Here is a 20,636-nt window from a genome sequence, read left to right as displayed (position 1 = left end):
CAAAACTCAGGATGTCCTCCTTCTTAATAGCTGAGTAGTATTCCTGTCTGAAAGAATTACAGGGATGGAAATAGAGAGGAGCCTGAGAAAGGTCCAGCAACAGGCCCAAAGTGGGATCCAGCTCAAGGGGAGCTGACACTATTGCTGAGACTATGGAGTACTCACAAAAAGGGACCTATCATAACTGGCCTCTGAAAGACCCAACAAGCAGCTGAAAGAGTCAGATGCAGATATTTGCACCTAACCAATGGACTGCTGCTGACCCCTGTGGTTGAACTGGGGAAAGGTTGGGTGATGACGATGATGAGGGCAACCCTGTTAGGAGGACCAGCAGTCTCAATTAACCTGGAACCCGGAGATCTCTCAGGCACTGGACCACAAACCAGGTAGCATACACCAGCTGATATGAGGCCTCCAACACATATACAGCAGAGGACTGCTGGGTCTGTGTTCATTCAGAGAAGATGCACCTAACCCTCAAGAGACTGGAGGCCCCAGGGACTTTAGAGATCTGGTAGGGTGGGGGGCAGGGAGGTGGGGTGGGGACATCCTTGTTGAGGCAGGGGTGCAGGAAGGAGGTATGGGATGTGGAACAGCTGGAGGGTGGACAGGGGTGGGTGGGTGGGATATGGAGTAATATTTATGAAATAAATAAATAAATAGCAGAGGAGCTGGAGGGGTGGGGCTTATGCCGTTTTGTACTGCATGAGAATATTCTGGTCTTAGGGTCAAGAAGCTGGAAGCTGCAACCCACCAGCATTACACCTGTACCTCAGAAGCCACCTGCCTTCTGTGAGTTGCCAAGGAAATACAGCAAAAGCAGCCAGAACTGACATCGGGCTCCTTCCCTAATGTTGGAGTGAATAACGAGTAGCAAGACGTAAATCTCACATTCAAATATTAAATAAATAAGGTTTATTTATAAATAAATAATTGGAACAGCCTCATACTTGGCAGATTGCAGTTCATCTCTCTTGTACTGTGTTGTGTAGGGTCTGTTCACTTATTTCTATGTTCAGTAACTTACTTGACTAGACAAGGCACAACGGAGCAGATTACAGTCCTGTGAGGCTGCCGCTCAGCACCGATGTTTGAGATCCTTGTCTTTATTTTGGGAGATGTAAAAGGAGGGTTTGAAGTGTAGTTAAGCTCTGCGAAGTAATTACCATTTTGATCAGATTAGTTGGGATAAATGAGTAACTTGACCAGGACAAAGCCATGGAAGCAGTTCACATGTGTTTCCTATTTGGTGGGCAAAATTCTTTTCAATCAATGAGGTCTTTTACTGATTTAGAGAAGCACAGGCCACAATCCATCTCAATTCTGGTCTCTCACAGTCATTCTCCTTTCTACCCTCTGCCTACCATCTGTCTATCTTGTCTGTCAGCTGTGGAGCACTTTACTGTAACTACACACAGAAAGAAATACACCTTCTGGGTACTGATAACCACTTCACCTGGCAAAAGACCGTTTACCACCGCAGTCTCAAGCCTTTGTTGCATGTCTTTAGAAACAAAGGCTCCTTGCCCTAAACAAATCACCAAGAGTTAGCAATTTAGTATTCAAGTATTAAGCGTAGCATTTCAGAATAATTAATTAAGCATTCCATAGACGTTCAGCATTGTTTCCACTGTTAATTAATATGCCTCCTAGCATTTCAGAGATTTCCTACAATAAAATCAGCAAGAAGAGGTTCCTTGAGTAAAGCGCTGGGGAAGCCTTTATGGTTTTACCTAATTAGTGTGACTATAAGAATCCCTCACCAGGGAGACACTCGAGTCTAAAGATGGAGGCTATTCCGAAGGCTGGCTTACTGCCTTTGCCTCTAAAGGAGCCCAGTGTATGCAAAGCTGACAGAACATCTCCGTAGAGATCAAACAAACCCCTGCGACCTATGTGACTGAGGACGACATGTAAGTGAGGAACAAGACATTCCACATCTGGTGCTTTTTCCATGTTTATGAGTATTTTCAGACACCATTGTGTATCTAGAGCATTGGGAGTTCATTCAAGCCATAGTTGCAGGCTGTCGACAGACCTGAGATATCTCTTCGTTTTATTTGCACAAAATCTCCCTCAAGAACAGAAGTTTTCTGCATGGTTGTGACTCACATCTGTAATCACAGCTCTTGTTATGGCTGAGGCAAGATGATGCTGTGAGTTTGAGGCTAGCCTGAGCTACAGAATCTTCTTCTCAAAGATAAATGAACAAACAATTGATACAATCAAAAATTCAAATAAGAAACCACCCAAAACTAATGATTTAAAGCTAGAGATAGATTATTTGATATAGGCCTATCATAATTTTGACTAAGTCCAGAATTCAAATATAAGTAAATAGTATAAAATAGTATATGAGTAAATAGTATATAATAGTATAAATAGGATATTAATTCTCAAATCTACAAAAATGTTCACATTGCTTATTTCCAATATTGTTAATTTGAAAATAAATGTATTTTTTAAAAAATAAAAGGCAAATTTCTTCTAAACTTAACTTTTAGAAACTGCTTCCTCATACACTAAATTTCAGCTTTGTCCAACTTATACTTTCTTATGGAGATTAAGTGAAATGGAATTTAATTCTGTTGTCTGATGGGCCAGTTGGCTAGAGGAAGGACGAAGAGACAGAAGCAAATGGTCAGAGTTCCTTTTCCATCTGTCCTTGTCCTTGTTTATCACAAATGCATATCAGGCATGTGTAAGCCATGCTTTCATGAGTCTGTAGCCACCAGGTGAACCTTTGCATGGTGCCTGGCTATCTCTCTCATTTTCAACTCAATACAATGATCTCCTATTGAGTACTACTTAAATATAGGTATAGGTTTATGTAAAGGATGAAATGATTGACGAGATATTTTCAAGATTCATTCTCCCGTGGAGACAGAGGAACCCCTAACTTCCTAAAAGACCAAGGAAGTTAAATCAGAAGTGAGTCATTGCCTTTCCCTCACTTGTTTTATCCACCCACAGGGATTTCTGGTAGAGGATCAAAGAGATGGATGCAGTTGTGTTCCTGAAGCTATCTGTGCTGTTACAATAATTGTAATAGCCATTGTCATTTTCAGAGATTGTTTATAGAGAAAACACATCATGGCTTATTTTGGTGAACTGCTTAGGAGATTCTGTAGTTCAGCTTTGAAACCTAAGCCTTGGGAAGTTTCAATTTAGGTTTCTTGTATCCATTCCAGAAATGATAATACATAAAGACATGAGAAGAAGAAGAAAACATCTTTTACATAATAAGTGACTCTATTTCCTACCGACACAAGCCACCTCCTTTGAACTACTAAGGAAAATAAAGTAATATTTGTGTTGGGCCGTATCCTGCTGGAAAGTGGACTGCTTGCTCATTGTGAATGGTGTCTATTTAATATCTAAGACAAAGCGGGCTTTACTAAAATTCCTTGAGGGTTAATACAGTTTCCTGCTTACTTGATGTTCAGTTCCAGAGTGCTGAGGGAAGATTTCCTATCTTGGGTTTGGAGAGTCCTTTTAAAAAGAGTTATAAAATATATGCCATGGCAGTCAAAGATTGGATGCCTTATCTTTGCTTCTTGGTCTGAGTGTCCACCTTCGCTATTAATCAGGAATGTGATTCTACTTGGAGCAAAGAGAAGCTATAATTTCTCATGGCAGGTTAGGATGAGATAGGGCAGTTGGCATGCCTGGGAACTTACCAGCTGAGTCAAATCATTACTGCAGGCTTCATTGTGGTAGGTTAACCTGGAGACAAAATTGAAAATGTCAACACCATTTCTAGCTATAAAGAAGAGTTTTCGTTCCTTTCCATTTATGGGGAGTGGGGAACAATTTACATGTCCTGAGATGTGCCAGGAGACCTTGCACTTTGCATGCTCCAGTAGCCACAAAAGCATTAAATAGATAATGCTTAGAACAATGAATAATGAGGAGATGGCTGACAGCAGGAACAAGTGTCTTCTTTGGCCTGCATTCTGTTTACCACCTCATTGCAAGGGCTAGTGGCTTAGACAAGGAAGGTCAGGGAAACCTCCTTGTGTAAAGTTCTATTTTAGACCAAGACTGCTATGCCCACAGTAATAAGCACTATGTCTGGTCAGCCAACAGAATGTAAATATTTAAAGGCCCCATTGGTGATCTGTTATTTCAAAAGCCTTCAGTAAATAAAGTAAATGCTTCCTCATCTGCAGACTTTATGTGGGAGGTTTCTGAACATCTCTGCCTGGTTAAAGTGGTGTGAGCTATGGAAACAGCCAGCAGCTGTTGAGCTCTCTGGCTACTTCATCACTGTCCAGTTAACCCTTCCTATCAGTCTGCCATGAAGTTTGTCCCTGTGGCAGGTCCCCTTTGGCAGGGTCCCTGTGGCACTGACCTTTTTCAACTTTCTGTAGCTGTGATAAAAGACCATGACCAAAGCAACTTATAGAAGTGTTTACTTAGGCTTATGGTTCCAAAGGGATAGTAATCCATCATGGATGCTGTCTTAGTTAGGGTTAGTATTGCAGCGAGGAAACAACATGATTAAATAAAAGCAACTTGGGAATGCAAGGGCTTATTTTCATTATATTTCCACATTTCTGTTTATAGTGGAAGAAAGTCATGGCAAGAATTCCAACAGGGTAGGAAGCTATAAGCCAGAGCTGGTGCAGAGACTGTAGAGGTAGAGAGATGCTGCTTACAGATTTGCTCCTCATGGCTTGCTTTCTTGCAGGATCCAGGACTATCAACTCAGGGATGTCATTGCCCATAATTACCCTCCCATCATCAATCACTAAATAAGAAAATGCCCTATAAGCTGATATTATAGAGTAGTGGTTCTCAACCTTCCTAATGCTGCAACCCTTCAATACAGTTCTTCATGTTGCGGTGACCCCCAACCATAAGATTATTTTCAATGCTACTTCATAACTGTAATTTTGCTAATGTTATGAATCATTATGTAAAGATCTGTTTTTTTTTGTGTGTGTGTTTGTTCTGTTTTTTGTTTTTGACAGTCTTAGGTGAACCCACTGGTTGAGAACCATTGAAATAGAGGGATTCTTCTCAGTGATGACTCTACAATGATAATAGCTTGTGTCAAGCTGACATAAAGCTAGCCCCACAGAGGAGAGGTGGCAGACATGGTGGCAGGTATAGCAGCTGGGGCATGAAGCTGAGGGTTCACATCTTGCACCACAGCACAAAGAAGAGAGAGAAAGCTGAGAATAGAGTGAAGGTTTAAACTCTCAAAGCCTTGCCCCTCAGAGACATACTGCCTCCAGCAAGGCCACACCTCCCAAACCTTCCCAGACAGCATCACCAACTGGGAAGCCAAGTAGTTAAACATCTTTTGAGCCTGTGGGGGACATTCTTGTTTAAACTATTACATTTAGCTAATATATGTATGTGACTGAAAATGATCTAAACTGAAATGGTTTGATGTTTCCCTGGCCTTATAGGTAAACACTGTACTTGGGATAAACATGTCACTTATTGATAGGTGAGTTCCTAAGAATACCCCTGGATCAGTTTCATTTTCATGAAAGAAAGAAACTACACCATAGTATAGCTCATGACAATTGCAAAGGATAATACACACATAAATTTTGACTAAGTGAAGAGATGGCCCGAACCAAGTATTTATCCTCTACCCGATATCATGCTTTTCCTTACCTTCTATACAATAGACATTTGCTCCTCACTTATGATCACCTCAAGCTCTTTGATCTGACACTGACTTTTCTGACTGACACTGATTTGGGGGAGACATTAGCTATTTCTCAGGTCTAATTTCACTTGCTATTTACTGATAATGTTGGGTGCATCTTCTCTTTCCTTGGTATGGCCAGTGGTGAATTGCAGCAGTGGTGAATTGGTCATCCTGGCCTTGTTCTTTTGGTGTGGGTGTGGTAGGCATTCCATGGCTCAGTATGCATAGCCACTCTAGTGAATGTTGGATGAATTGATTGATCTGAAATTTGTTTGAATGGATGGGTTCAAAATATCTGTCCTACAAAGTAAGACATTCCGTTGGATCAGATTGGTTTTTCTGAACAATGGGATAAGATTGTGTCTACAGGGTCATCTTCCCTCCATGGTGCCTTTCCAATCCTGTTACTTTTCCATGCTCTTTACCACTCCAGAGTTTTTGTTGTCTAATCTGCTCAATTAGTTTTGTGGAATCACATTAGAATGGGAGTAAATATTCTGTTTAAAGTCCTGTATGGATAGCAACTGATATGTATCATTTAGAAACATTTAAAGGCACACCCGGTTTCTATTGCTGCTATTACAAGTTACTGCAACATTTGCAGCTTAGAGAGAGATCCCATTTATTATCTCACAGCCTCGTGAATCACTGGTTAGGATGGTCTGGGCCAAGTGCATTGCTTACTGTCCTCAAAAGCTGAAATTAATGACAGCTAAGCTGTGTTCCCAACTGGCAGGCATGAAGAGTCTCCTCCAAGAATGTTCACACTCTGGGCAGAGCCCAATTCCTTTTGAATGTAGGACTGACTACATATTTCCTCAGTGGCTGTCAGCCAGGGGCATCTCTCCACTTCAGAAGACCACTTACATCATTCCTTGCCACATACCCTATACCATTTTGAATCACTAGTGCTTCTGGAGACTCTGTAACCCTCCTACCCTTTGGCCATTCAACCCTCCTGTTTAATGTGAACAGTTTATCTTTCTTAAGATCTGCGATGAGTCACTTGATGCCAGTGGTGCTAGCTTTTCCACCAATACCTCTAAAAATTTTATCTTACCAGGATAACACAGATGATGGTCAGGGGATCAATCTCAGGATTCAGACTACACAGAGCAGAGGATGCTGGGAAAAGTAATGCTGCATGCTTGCTTGTGACCAGTTTTGGGTGGGGTGGGGAAATGAATCCTTTGACACTCACCCCTGATTTGATCTCCACACAGCATCATACCATCTTGAAGGCATTGAAGCCCAGGTTTACACCTCACTGTCCTTACCATCAGTATCTGAAAAAGGTTGGGTCATTGTCCCCTCCCACATCCGAAAGCATTTACCCAGTGTTGGGACTGTCTGAGACATCCCTGGCCCCGATGGATTCCACAGCAGCTCCAGATGTACCAATACCATTTGGGGACTCTCCTAGTTAGGGTTTCTATCGCTTTGATGAAGCACCATGACCAAAAAACAAGTTGGGGAGGAAACAGTTTATTTGGCTTACACTTCTACATGGTATTCCATCACTGAAGGAAGCCAGGAGAGGAACTCAAACAGGATAGGAACCTGGAGGCAGGAGCTGATGCAGAGGTCATGTAAAGTTGCTGCTTACTGGCTTGTTTCTCGTGGCTTGCTCAACCTGATTTCCTCTAGAACCCTGGACCACAAGCCCAGAGATGGCACCACCCACAATGGGCTGGGACCTCCCCACTATCAATCACTAATTTATAAAATGCCTTACAGGCAGTACTACAACCTGATCCTGTGGAGGCATTTCCTTTTGTTTTTGTTTTTCAAGACGGGGTTTCTCTGTGTAGCCCTGGCTGTCCTGGAACTCACTCTGTAGACCAGGCTGGCCTCGAACTCAGAAATCTGCCTGCTTCTGCCTCCCAAGTGCTGACATTAAAGGTATGGCACGCCTGGCCATGGAGGCATTTTCTTAATTGAAGTTCCCTCCTCTCAGATGACTTTTACCTGTGTCGAGTTAACATAAACTATCCAGCACAAACTATTGAAATTTCATGCACACATTCAGTTAGGCTAAGCCTCTAGTTCTGTATTGCCATCATTTGACAGATTAAATATGTGAGAATCCAGCTGGACACACTAGGCTGAAATGTCCCTTGACACCTTTTGTTCTCCCAGACTCCCTTGGTGTTGAGAATCCTGTGATATTTTCTCAAGGCAGTGAGTGATTTTCTGAGCTGCACCATGCAGTGGATTTGATCAGGCACCGCCTTCTGGACACAACACCACCACCACCCTTTTATTTGTCCAAGCTTTAACTTTTGGCAGCATGCATTCCTTACTCTCTCTCTCAGTGAAATAAATGCTATTAATGCTATGAAACAACATATTTTTATAAGGCAGAAAACCTCATTTTATAATTCAGGACAAGGAAGCTCAGGCCATTTCATATGTGATGCTGTCTCGATGCCTCGGAGAATTCAGCAGGCTGCCAAATAGTGCCTCTAAAATGTCACTTGCATCAATAGGCCATTCCTCTCCTAAGCTTGTCAGTGGCTCTCTAGTGGCTGCTAAATCAGTCTGAAGCCTCCTGACCAAATTTATTTTTCCTTGTTCCCTAGATTAAAGCCTTCACTACAGCCAGATTCTGTCTCAATATTTTTTCTCAAGTCCTACTTCTGAGCCATTTACACACCTTAGCACTGCATGTTTTGTGTGGCATTATAATTATGTTTTTCTGTATTTGGCTTTCCCTGCATGGCATGACGCTTCTTAAGCATACTAATATGTCTCAACTCCCTTTGTTCCTTCAGTGTCTTGCAAAAGTATGCTATCTAATAAATGCTAAGGCAATAGTGGTTAAGTCAATTTGAATGTATCTGTCAGCTAGTCAATATTCATCTATCCATCAATCCATCTATCCATCCATTCATCCATGCATGCATTCAATGCTTATTTAATCCTTATTTTTTCTTATAATTTGCCAATACCTGCAAGAAGCTAGAATATGATACTGGCATCTGGCATAGAAATGATCCAGAGGAGGACAGCCACTGGGTAATCCTGTAGAAATTCTAATTTTAGTATAGATGAGGATGAAGCATTGTGTACAGACTGCTTGGTTTCATCTGGTACCTTAGAGTTGATGTTTGCATTGCTTCTGGATGCAGAAAGCATAAAGACCAGTAGACAGGATGGAGTTGGGTAGCCACTCCAGGGAGAGAGCAAACAAGATATATACAAGTGCAGAGGTGTGGAGTCGGGGGAGTGCTCAAAGCATTGCATTGAATTTGTTAGACCCTAAACACTAAAGTAAAAATGAGGTTGTAAATAGAGGGAGGGACTGTGTAATAAAGCCTCAAGTGCCTTGAACTTCATTCAGGAGACAGTGAACAAGCCCTGCAGGATTTTAAGGAAGGAGCAAGAAAAGACTTGAACCTTGCTTTATTTGTTCTTTTATATAGAAGCTGAGAATTTGCCCAGGTCTGCTTCTGGCCAGGGCAATGGTGGGAACATAAGCTCCCGGTTGTTCCTAGGTCATGTATGTGAGACGGGAGCAAGGGTAGGAAGAAAAGACTCTGTGCTGTGGCTTCTCTGTGGAAGGGCTACACGGCTACCTCTTTCTCTCTAGGCAGCGCAATCCTAGGACATCTCCCTGGGTCTACCTTGAGGCTTCCATGTCAAGGAGCCTTACCCAACACTTTCGTTTCTTGCCTCCTATAGCTTCAAACTTACTCTGGAATATTCATGATTGTGTGTGCCTTACCCATGGCGCCACCCCTACAGTTCAGCACAGCACAATAAACACTGAATAGATCTAGTCACTGGGCCCAAGGTTATATTCTTTTAACTTGAGGTCTATTGATTATTTAAAAAGCTTATAAAATTTGTCTCATTGTATTTCTCTTCGTGATTTCATTTATCTTCTTAAGTGGAATGATGCAAGATATTGAACATCTCATCTTAGAAGGATAGAGACATGCATTACTTAACCTTGTCTGTCCCATCCCTAGCATCAAAACTCAATAAGGGACCATATCCGAGAGAAACACTGGAGAAATGAACCAAAGAAACCAACCAAGGCTAAGAAAGATCAAAAGATGGAGAACGCAGAAGGAAAGAGGAGCCACAGGAGGCTTTTTTAATTTTTAATTTTTAATTAATTTATTTATTTTTAATTAGGTATTTTCCTCATTTACATTTTCAATGCTATCCCAAAGGTCCCCCATACCCACCCCCCCCAATCCCCTACCCACCCACTCCCCCTTTTTGGCCCTGGCGTTCCCCTGTACTGGGGCATATAAAGTTTGCAAGTCCAATGGGCCTCTCTTTGCAGTGATGGCTGACTAGGCCATCTTTTGATACATATGCAGCTAAAGACAAGAGCTCCCGGGTACTGGTTAGTTCATATTGTTGTTCCACCTATAGGGTTGCAGTTCCCTATAGTTCCTTAGGTAATTTCTCTAGCTCCTCCATTAGGGGCCGTGTGACCCATCCAATAGCTGACTGTGATCATCCACTTCTGTGTTTGCTAGGCCCCGGCATAGTCTCACAAGAGAGAGCTATAACTGGGTCCTTTCAGCGAAATCTTGCTAGTGTATGCAATGGTGTCAGCATTTGGAAGCTGATTATGGGATGGATCCCTGCATATGGCAGTCACTAGATGGTCCATCCTTTCGTCACAGCTCCAAATTTTGTCTCTGTAACTCCTTCTATGGGTGTTTTGTTCCCATTTCTAAGAAAGGGTAAAGTGTCCACACTTTGGTCTTCGTTCTTCTTGAATTTCATGCGTTTGGCAAGTTGTATCTTATATAGAAGGCAGGAAATAATCAAACTCAGGGGTGACATTTTTAATTTTTTATAAGATCTATTCAGAGCGGCCCCTTCTCTTCTTCCTTAGGGAAACTGTAAAGCTAAAACATTATTTAATAGAGGTATTTGTTTTTATTGGGGAAATGCCTTTGCTTCTTGGGAAGAGTTTTACTTGCTAGAGATAGACTCACTGAGTGAATAATTTGTATAAAGCAAGTGTGCAGATAAGATATGTCTCAGCGAGGCTTCTCTGGGATAATACTATAAATCAGAGGCTAACCTTCTTACCCATTCATTTAGGTTTATGCTCATTTCAGGCTGTGATTTATAAATTCAATCTAGGTTTGGGTGTACAATGACTTGAAGAACAAATGATACAAGGTCTTTTAAATAGCCTAAATGTACGTGGCTGCCCAGGAGGAGGAAGGAAGTTTTCCTTAAGGAGTCTATCCCTGAAAGGTTACTTAGGGTACAGCTGGTAGCTTCACATCCAGGCACATGCTGGCAACACTAACTGAACTCAGAAGAAAAAGAAAGCTATGAAATTGGAAGGGAATATTGTGAATGATCAAAACACATTATATACATGTGTGAAATTCTCAAACAATAAAATATGTTAAAAATATTTTCAGTTTATTTTTTTTTTAATTTAAACTGGTATTCTCAATGGCTCTTAAATAAGTTGCCATGGAAAGTTAACATGGCTTGTTTTGTTTAAACAAATGTTATAAAATATTTTTATTTAAACTACACTTCATAATTTTTGTCAATTTTCCTAATTATTATCTGAAAATCAACTCTTCCCCTCTATAATGATATTGGAGAAGAAGAAGAAAAATTCATTATAATCACTGGGCATTGAAACACACATCTTTAATCCAAGGAGTAGAGTGGGGAAAGGTTAGCAGAGTTCAATATGAGTCTGGTCTACACACTGAATTCTGGGGCAAGCAGGGTTACAGAGTGAGACTTTGTCTTAAAAAAATTTATAATCTGGGAGCAGTACACATTTAATCTGCTAACCAGCCAGTAGGATGAATTAGTAAAAGTTTTAACTTTTTGAAAAAAATATAAGACTACTGGAATATACAGGTTCAAAATTACAATATTTTTTCTTATGCAATAAGAATAAAAACTCTTGGAATTACTATCTACTTTTCTTCTCAAGATTATACCTTTGGTTTCACAGACTACCTCTATTCCCTCCTGGTTTTATGAGTTTTCTCTGACTCTGTCTTTCTGTTTCTGTCTCTTCCCCCTTCTGATCCAACTAGTTCACTTAATGCTGCTGTGTGTGAGGCCATCTACAGGAGCATAGGTAGATCTCAGAGACTGTGTCCGTAAAGAAAACTGACTCTTTCTCCCAGCAGCCATCTAAATACAGATCACTTGAAAGACCTATTTCTGACCTGCAGTGGTGGCACACACTTTTGATCCCAGCACTCTGGGGCAGGCAGATTTCTGTAAGTTCAAGGCCACCCTCGTCTACCGAGAGTTCTAAGACAGCAAAGGTTACACAGATAAACCCTGTCTCAAGGGGGAAAAAGACTTTGTTCTGTTTGTTTGTTTGTTTGTTTTATTCAGAAAACTTAACACATCAAAATAACATCCACAGGATTAGAACATAATTTGGGCATAGTAGTATTAACAAAAAATATCCAATATAACCTTTAGGATCCATGTTTATGGGGTATGAGAGAAGAATGGAATACACACATTTGTGAGCTGTCACTGGGAAGATCTTCCAAGTCACAAGGGGATGAATTACTTGAGAGAATACATGCACTGCCAGGTTAAGCAGACAGCAAAAGTGCAGCCAGAAAATGCACTCTCAGAGATCGGAAAACGTGGTGGTACCATCCGTGAAAGCCATAGTCCTAGAGACCTCAGAAGAGACAGGTGTAGTCTGAGAGAGGAAATGAGGAACAAAGGCTTGGAATCAACATTGCAGAAGTTACTGGAGATTGGGGGTGGGGAGAAAGTTGGGGGTTTTCAGAACAGAAGCTACTCCTAGGCAGTTAAGGAGGTGTTGAGTAGTGGAGAAAGAGAGCAATGTGCTCAAAAGTCTACTTGGGACTCATCTTTTTTTAAAAAACAACAACAACAACAACAACAACAACAACAACAACAGAACCCACGGGCTACTGTATTCTACAAACAAACTGATTCAGAAGGCCTGATAGATGCCATGAGAGCCATCTATGTGATTCACCCCTGCTGATCATGAATAGTAAGTAATCTGAGAATCACCCTCACTGCTGTGAATGTTGTATCAGGAGCAGCCAGGGCATCCTAAAGCTTCTGGAAGTAGATTAGGAAAAAGAAGTAGAGGTTGATGTGGAAATCCCCCCACCCACCAGGGAGAGAGTCTGAGTTCACAGCGGTGATCGTGATCGGCCAGGAGGGCAGAGACAAGTACAGTGCCTGAATCCTTACAGGGCTTCTTGGGGGGGGGGTGTGGGGGGACATAGGAGCTGAGTTGGTTTTATGTGAGTGGCACTGAGTGGCAGAGGCTAGTGAAATGTGTAGCAAGTGCCCTGTGGTTGTTGTTTTTCTGAATGTGCTCTTTATATAGCAGGTGTCCCTCTTTGCCTATTGCGTATTTCTGTGACTATTATCCATACAGCAGGATTTTAGTTAGCTTTTAGAACTTCCTTGGATTTATGGGATTAAACCTCAAAATGCAGACATTTAAGATGGTGGAGTTCTTTATAAGCAATGGGCCCATGCTCACTGATCGATGGCGAGTACGACAGATGGCTAAAGCTTTGATGAAAAATGTGAAAGTAATGAAAAACCATAGTGACATATTTTACTAAGATACCAATATAGGATAACTATCACAGTGCATATATCTATGCAATACAAATTCTACACACTTAGCTGAACTGGCAGAAAATTGATGTTTGAACTAGTCCATGCTATTATTTTTAAAGCCTTTCCATCCATAAGCTTAAAAGACTGAACTCATCTACTAACAGGCTTTTGATTATTTAAAGGAAAAGGAGATGCCACAAGATTTTTTTTCTCCATTTCTATCCCAGCTTGTTAACAACAGGTAAATGCCTTTCCATATGTGGGTCTGGATAATCATACCTATCTGAAGAATTTATGGAGAATCATGTGATGACAGTTAGTGAAGAAAAGAATTGTTGACATCTCTTAGGTATTTTGTTCCATACATGTACATAGATTTTTACCAATGAGCCAGAATGCATTTCTAAAATATTATTAAAGGCTGCCACAAAATGTGGATTTCTTGGGTCCACTTCTTATTCTATTTTCCTCTCTTTTTCTTCTTTTAACTCAATTTCTATGCATCTTTATTTTAGCCCTCTCTTGTAACAGTCTATCATTTCTTTTCTAAGAAATATCCCTCCCTTTGAGGTGTGTTTCCCTCCACATTTTCAGACATGGGTCTGTTTGAGAAAACCTAATCAGATATCTTAAACATCATTACCCAAACAGATTGTAGCACTCTGGAATATTCTTGTGCCATCGTTAAATGCAGCTTTTACCATCTGACTTGCTGTTTTACATGCTTTGTAAAACCTAGCTGTAAATCTGACAGTTTGTCAGTCTGCAAGCCGTGGATTCATGCTTTAATCATTTCTGTTTCAAAGGAGATTTAACAGCTCTCTATTTAATGTAATGATGAAATGTTGTGGGGTGTGAAGTATGACCCTGGGATTGGAGAACATGTACGGATTTTTCACCATAGGATGGGATGGTATTGTTTATATATGTATTTGTGCATATGCAATTTCCATAGATCATTTTTTAGTACCTAAGAAGTAGCTTTATTTGGGTTAAAAGTTTGGCTCTTTTTTTTCCCTCAGATATATTCCCAAATGTCAATGACCTTAAATATTCTGAAATAGTCTACCTTCTTACAAAATTATCTCATATGACAAATATTTATCAACTCAGTTGATTTGCTTTTGTTCCTTGTTTGATTAAATCCAAAGGTTATTTGTATATTAATAATGAATGCATGCTGACATTGTGAAAAGGTGATTCTAGCTGTCTCGGACTTGTGATGTCTACTGTGCACATTTATGTTAGGACAGCACACACTCTCTTACCTCTGGGCGGGCAGTGCTAGCTTTCCTTAGGACTCGAGAGTATTCATGTGTGAGAGGCTTGTCTTTTCCACATATCGCTAACAAGGTACAAGGGCCACAACGGAATCCTCTGCCTTTTAACAAAGCTTAGTTTTGGCACTAAATTGTCCTTTTAAAGTCATGATCTGTAGCTCTTTGCTTGAACTGTAGTTTAAAGATGGCAGCAATTACCCAGTTTGTAATAACTGTGTTTTAGACCCTGCAATTCAGTTTAAGCACCTTGCTGAGTAGATTTGTCTATAGGATACAGAAAATGGAGAGATGTTATAAGCTTCAATTCATGATTGTGCCCTATGACGCTCTGCAAAACCTTCTTGCACCCCACAAGATCTTTTGCACTTGATTATGAGCCTTCTCTCCTGATTAAACCTCTGCTTAGCTGTTAACAATTCTGTGTGAAGCATGCCTCAAGTCTGATGAGTACCTTGGTTTTGAAAATAGTAGACACAAAACTGCTAAATCTGTAAGAATACTTCTTTTCATTTAGTTTTATAAAAGGTCTAGGACAATTTTAACTGGAGTTTAAAAGAAAAATCTCAGGTTTATTAAGCTGTAAATCCTGGCAGCTGCATGGAGACTGGAGAAGAGACAGGAAAAAAGCGATGCCATTGTGTTAGGCCAGCATGGAGGCCAACCTCCTGGTCCCAGTCAGCCATGTGGCAGGAAGGCAGCTTTAGACAAAGTGAAACCCATCATGCTAGAAAGCATTCTTGGGGAAGAGATGCAAAGAAAAAGAGAAGACTGGGCTTTTCCCTGTCATTTTGAAAACTAGGCAGACTTACACAGCTGTGTGTCTACATCTCTTTAAGAGAGGGTAGGAATTCTGAGAAACAAATGTATATTATTACACTGAAGGGCTATTATTTCCTCCTATCTCTTTAGCAAGGCTTGAGATGAAATTCTTTTTTTTATTAGATATTTTCTTCATTTACATTTCAAATGCTATCCCGAAAGTTCCCTATACTCACCCCCTGCCCTGCTCCCCTACCCACCCACTCCCACTTCTTGGCCCTGGCGTTCCCCTGTACTGGGGCATATAAAGTTTGCAAGACCAAAGGGCCTCTCTTCCCAATGATGCCCAACTAGGCCATCTTCTGCTACAAATGCAACTAGAGACACGAGCTCTGGGGGTACTGATTAGTTCATATTGTTGTTCCATCTATAGTGTTGTAGACTCCTTGAGACATTCAATTTTCTTGGCCAGAAGTTTTTCCTTAATGTACCCTTGCTGCTGTGGTGATATTTCCCTCCTCTAAAAGGGTAGCCCTGACATCATTTAGGAGATGGGCTAAAAAAGGGAAGTAGACACAACCTACTTTTTAATGGAAATCTAAGGATCCAGTTCTAAAGTACCTCAGATTGATCTTCACCCATGATGAAAAACTACAGTCAAGATTGCCAGTGCAGCTAACTTCTTTCATTGGGCTTGCAGAAACTATTCATAGCTTTATAGAGTTAATAGACATCTGAACATTGAAATTAGAGTAGTTTAAATGTCAAGTTCTTAAAAAATAAGACCCCTATAGCAATTGAAGATATGCAGCATTTTTGTTCTCTTGACTTTATTAATTTCATATTGTTTATGAAACTTTAAAATGTTTAGAAAGACATCCTGTCCATAATGCACTGAAGAGTTGTGATATTGGATTTCTAATAGGATGCACACACTCCATTATGTTGTGAAAATGTAGGTCCTGTTGACAAGAGGAGGATTCATTCGTTATTTTGGTGAATTGATATATGATCCCCTGGGTGTCTAAAATCAGGGAGAGTGACATTGGGCCTTTTGGGAGTGTCAAATAAGAAAATGTCAGTATTATGGCAGTGACAGACCTTAAATTACTTTTAGAAGGATGGTGTGAAAAATGTTTCTACTAAGTGTGAAGAGATGTTTCAAAATTGAGCAGAGACTTTTAGACTTTGATTTGGAAGGAGCCAGAGTAGACAGAATGGGCTGTTTTCTATTTTCCCCTTATCCTTATCTCACAGTTTTACCTAGTTGGTTATGACTATAAACTAGGAGATGCTGCAGAGTTTTCTCTTCTTCAACAGACTCTTATTTTCCAGACATTCTGTTTTAATCTTGCAGTTACAATTTCCTCCTGAGGTTTAGTGGCTTCAAATAGAACCTCACATGCCTGTGTGTTTATGTATAGAAAGATGGTACAGCAAAAACCAAACATTCTTTATCTAGAAAATGCCATAGGAAGGTCAGGTGGACTCTATCCGTCTTGCTCCTTCATCACTAAATGGGATAATATCAGTATCTGGCTTATGTGATTAGTTATGATGTGTTGCATAGAATCCTTAGCAGAGGGTGTGGTACCTCACAAGTGCTCAACAGGCTGCACCTGTGACATCGCCTTCACACGAGGTGATGCCATCATCCAAAGCAGGTGTAATGTAGAGTCACTTAACTCTGTTGCATAGAGGACCAGAAGGTAATAAGAGGCAATGTGGTATTTGAGATTGTGACTCAGAGGTCATTAATGAACCCCAATGGATAAAACTTTAACTTACAGATGCTTTAGGTAGAGCTGAAATCAGTCCTTGGCCATCCACATCACAAGGATGACCATTGATGACCATTTCTTCCATTATGCCTGCAGCTTTCTGCCTCACTACCCAGGTTCAAATTGACCCCAAAGCTTGTTTCTCTTTTGCAAAGATTAGAAAAAAATGTTTCAGCTACATTTATTATAAATCTTCCTGGTAATGTTTTGTTTCTAGGAAGATGGGATATGGGAGAAAAATTTTAATTTCTCTGCTTGGCCCAACTTCCTTTTCTGTCACACCTTAAAAACACTCTCACATAAAAGTCAGGATATCACTGTATAGGGATTAACATTTTAAAAACTGTACAAGAAGAAGGTTAGACTGAGTATTTTAAGAAAAGTTAGAAGATAGCAGGCTATCTGGAGAGCTTCCAAGCCCCTTAAGAACAGGTGGTTCTTAAATACCAGCCATACAAGGAAAATGCTTCAGTTTAGGGGCTAAGGGGGTTGGTCTTTGGTTGAATTACCAGTCATTACTGAAAACAGTAGGCCCTCTATGGATAACTTCCTTATTTAGCCTCTCCAGATATCTCTTTCTTCAACAAGTAAAGGCTTAGTCTTCACCTACAGGGTTCATGTGGGCATGACAATAGGCAGTGTCTGGAAGGCTCTGATTCCAAGTTTGCCCTCTGTCAGACATTCCCTTCACAAACTATGTTCCTGTAACCACAGGATATAAGTGATGTCACCTCTTCAGTGTCTCATGACATGAGAGCAAAGGTCATAACCTATTGTTTAGACCCAGATATGCTTTTGATCTCAGGGCTGTTTTAAAACTTTGTCTAAGTTTTCCAAAAAAGGAGGAAAAAACATAAAAATCATCATGCCCAAATACTTATAGATGATAAAATATCACACTGGAAAGGGGCAGGGCACCCTATTTTGTCTGCTAACTTCCATACTAAGTTCTTGTCTTCCAAAGGAAACAAAGCTTGGGTTAGAGATGATCTGTCACTTGCTATAAAGGTAAACTGAGGTACTTTATGACTATTTCAAGAGTTTACTTGAGCTTCTAATTGTTTATGAGTGAGAGAGCCCCAAGTAAAAAATAGTTCCTGAATCTTCAGGGGGGCACAAAGGAATGTTTTGGGGAGAATCCAGAGGCAGGGCAGAGCCACATAGGTGGCTATGATCCTGCTGTTGCTTTAGCTGGCCGACTCTAGCAGATAGATGTGTGTAGGTTAGAGATGTCTGACTGGTCCAGTTTAAGTTCCTTCGTGTCTAGTACAGGCATTTTTAAAAGTTAATTCCACCTAAGTTTTGCTTATGCTTTCAAATCAAGATTTGGGTTGAGGCCCAACTGGTTTTGTCTGACTTGGAGATCTTTGAGGCTGGGGAATGTAATTCTGTAAAATGTTTTGGTTTGGTGGCCTCTTGCACTCATGGCCGATGCAGAAGAGGGGTGGAGAGAAATGGCACAAGTCAAGCATCAAAGACAAGCAGTGAAGCTACCTAGTTTCTGACACTCAACGATGTCTTCTGATTGGCTGTTCTTCCTCAGGCAGCCCAGACATCTACTCTGAACTCTCTTCTTGCCAGATCTGTCAGTCATCATTGTGTGTGACTTCACAGCTGATGAAGCTATCTAGAGGCTTTCAGAATGATGTGGGAGAAAAATGTAGACAGTAATTGTCCCTAAGGTGTGTTCACTGCCGTGGACAGTGGAACCCAGGACTAACATGGCATAGAGAACCAAAACCTGTTAAGAATTTAGTGGCAGACTTTGGAAGTGACTTTTCTTCAGAAGTCTGATACTCTGTTACATAGGATAAGAAAGGCCACTCCAGCAAATGGAATGCTATCATTAATGGCCAAGAAGATGAGCTGTAACCCAGTACATGCACAGTGGACAGGGGTGCGGGTGGGGGGTCCTGTATGCCTTTCCAGCTATGGCCGCAGCCTGGAGAGGAGATGGGTACAGGTGGATGGGAATTAAGGGAGGCTTATTTTGTCTTGCTGGTGAGTGATGCTTCCATAGAGGAAGAGACACTGTACATTGTTCTCACTAGTGAACTCACAAAGGACAAGAAGTGGGAAGGGTGAGGGATGTTGAAGGAGGTGAGAAGTCTACTAGATGTGGAGTGTTGAGGGCCAGCATTGAAGCTGAGGGAGGAATGAAGGTTACAGAGGGGACCAGTTGCCTCTGCTCTGCACATGAACAACCTAGTACAATGTATGCACTTCTTATTCTCCTGTCTTACCATCATCTGCCACCTGACACCCAGTTAAAAATCAATGCAGGTCTTCCATACGCTCATCATGCCTGTAACAACCTTAAATCGAGGAAAGAGATATTTAAAGGTCAGCATTGCATATACTTAGTAAGCTGAGTAATCAGAACATATAGAGCTAGAAGGAAACCTATAGAGACATTTGAGGGTCTTAATGAGTCTAATACTAATGGAGAGACCAAACCGTACTTGGTATTGCTAATAATGTTCCTACTGGCTGGCTGAAACCTCTAGCATCTGGTGGCTGAATGGAGAAGGGTAGCAGGATGGCACACAGATAGGATTCCTAGGCTTGGCAATTGTGTTCCCTCCTCTGAGTGTAAACTTGTTCTCTTTCAGATATCTGTGTCTGAGAAGCCAGGGAGTCAGGGCATTCATGAACACTGCTAATAGCACTGTGCCTGGTAAAGTGATGCAGTTTAGTGACGCAGGTCTTGGTTCCTACAACTTCAGTGGGGTTACTCAAGCCACTGTTATTTTGTTAATGTTTCTGGCTATTTTCATGTATTATGAGAATGTCTTTAAGTTCTTGGCTACCACGTGAACATCTTACAGATGTAGCTATTCTGACCAGCTTTGTTTGACCTTGTTGAATCACACCAAATTCTTTCTGTCTGTCTCTGGGCAAGTTGTGCTGTAATCCTCAATTCCTGTATCCAGTCTCTGAAGGCAGAAGTTGTTGTTTATTTTTGTAATTCCACTACCTGGAAAAGCCTAAGTTATGCATTGACCAATAGTTAAATATATAGAGTCTTGGGTTCCATCAAATGCCAGCTCCTGGTTCTGTTTAGTTCCTTGGATTTTTTTCATCAATTAATTGTGTGGCTTACAGCATTGGTTAGGCACTTGTTTCCTTTCAACTACAATGGTATTAGAGGCAGTAAGATCATGAATCAGGGGACTTGACTTGTGTTACAAGTGTAATGAAAATACATGATTTCTTTACACAGGGTGTACCTCAGCTTTAAAGAAAGTAATCTGTACACACAACAACCTCTATGTGCAACAGAGGTCTCAGCCATCATGTCTCTGTATGCTGCTGTGTGGTTATGAGAGAGATCTGGCATGATATGCTCAGGGTTAGGTTAAAAGAAAGATAGCAGGTACAATGGAAGATGGGGGCCTAAGAAAGCATTCTGCACATGGCTTGCATTCTCCCAACTCAATTTCTGATTATTCAGCCTCAATATTCTTTTCATTCAAAAATCATCGTGTGCATTTGAATGTTTTCTCTACTTGCATGTGGGGATAAAACAAAGATTTATGGAGATGTGATACACTA

The 20,636-nt window shown here is 40.9% G+C and overlaps 1 protein-coding gene across 6 annotated transcripts in view; it reads left to right on the top strand.

Annotated features, from left to right (window-relative positions):
* Pid1 (phosphotyrosine interaction domain containing 1) overlaps window positions 1–20,636 on the top strand; it is a 303,550-nt gene that overhangs the window by 258,318 nt on the left and 24,596 nt on the right. For 4 of the 6 annotated variants that reach the window (XM_017313047.1, XM_017313045.2, XM_011238717.3 and 1 more), the window contains one exon: window positions 727–792. The exons of the other annotated variants lie outside the window; for them this stretch is intronic. In XM_017313047.1, the coding sequence (XP_017168536.1) occupies window positions 727–792 (66 nt within the window). The remainder of the gene's footprint in view (window positions 1–726; window positions 793–20,636) is intronic. 6 annotated transcript variants of the gene reach the window in all.

The sequence above is a fragment of the Mus musculus genome, chromosome 1 (genome assembly GCF_000001635.26).
Source record: "Mus musculus strain C57BL/6J chromosome 1, GRCm38.p6 C57BL/6J".
Classification (NCBI taxonomy): domain Eukaryota; kingdom Metazoa; phylum Chordata; class Mammalia; order Rodentia; family Muridae; genus Mus; species Mus musculus.
Note: the sequence above shows the minus strand (reverse complement) of the source record. Positions and strands in the feature narration are given on the sequence as shown.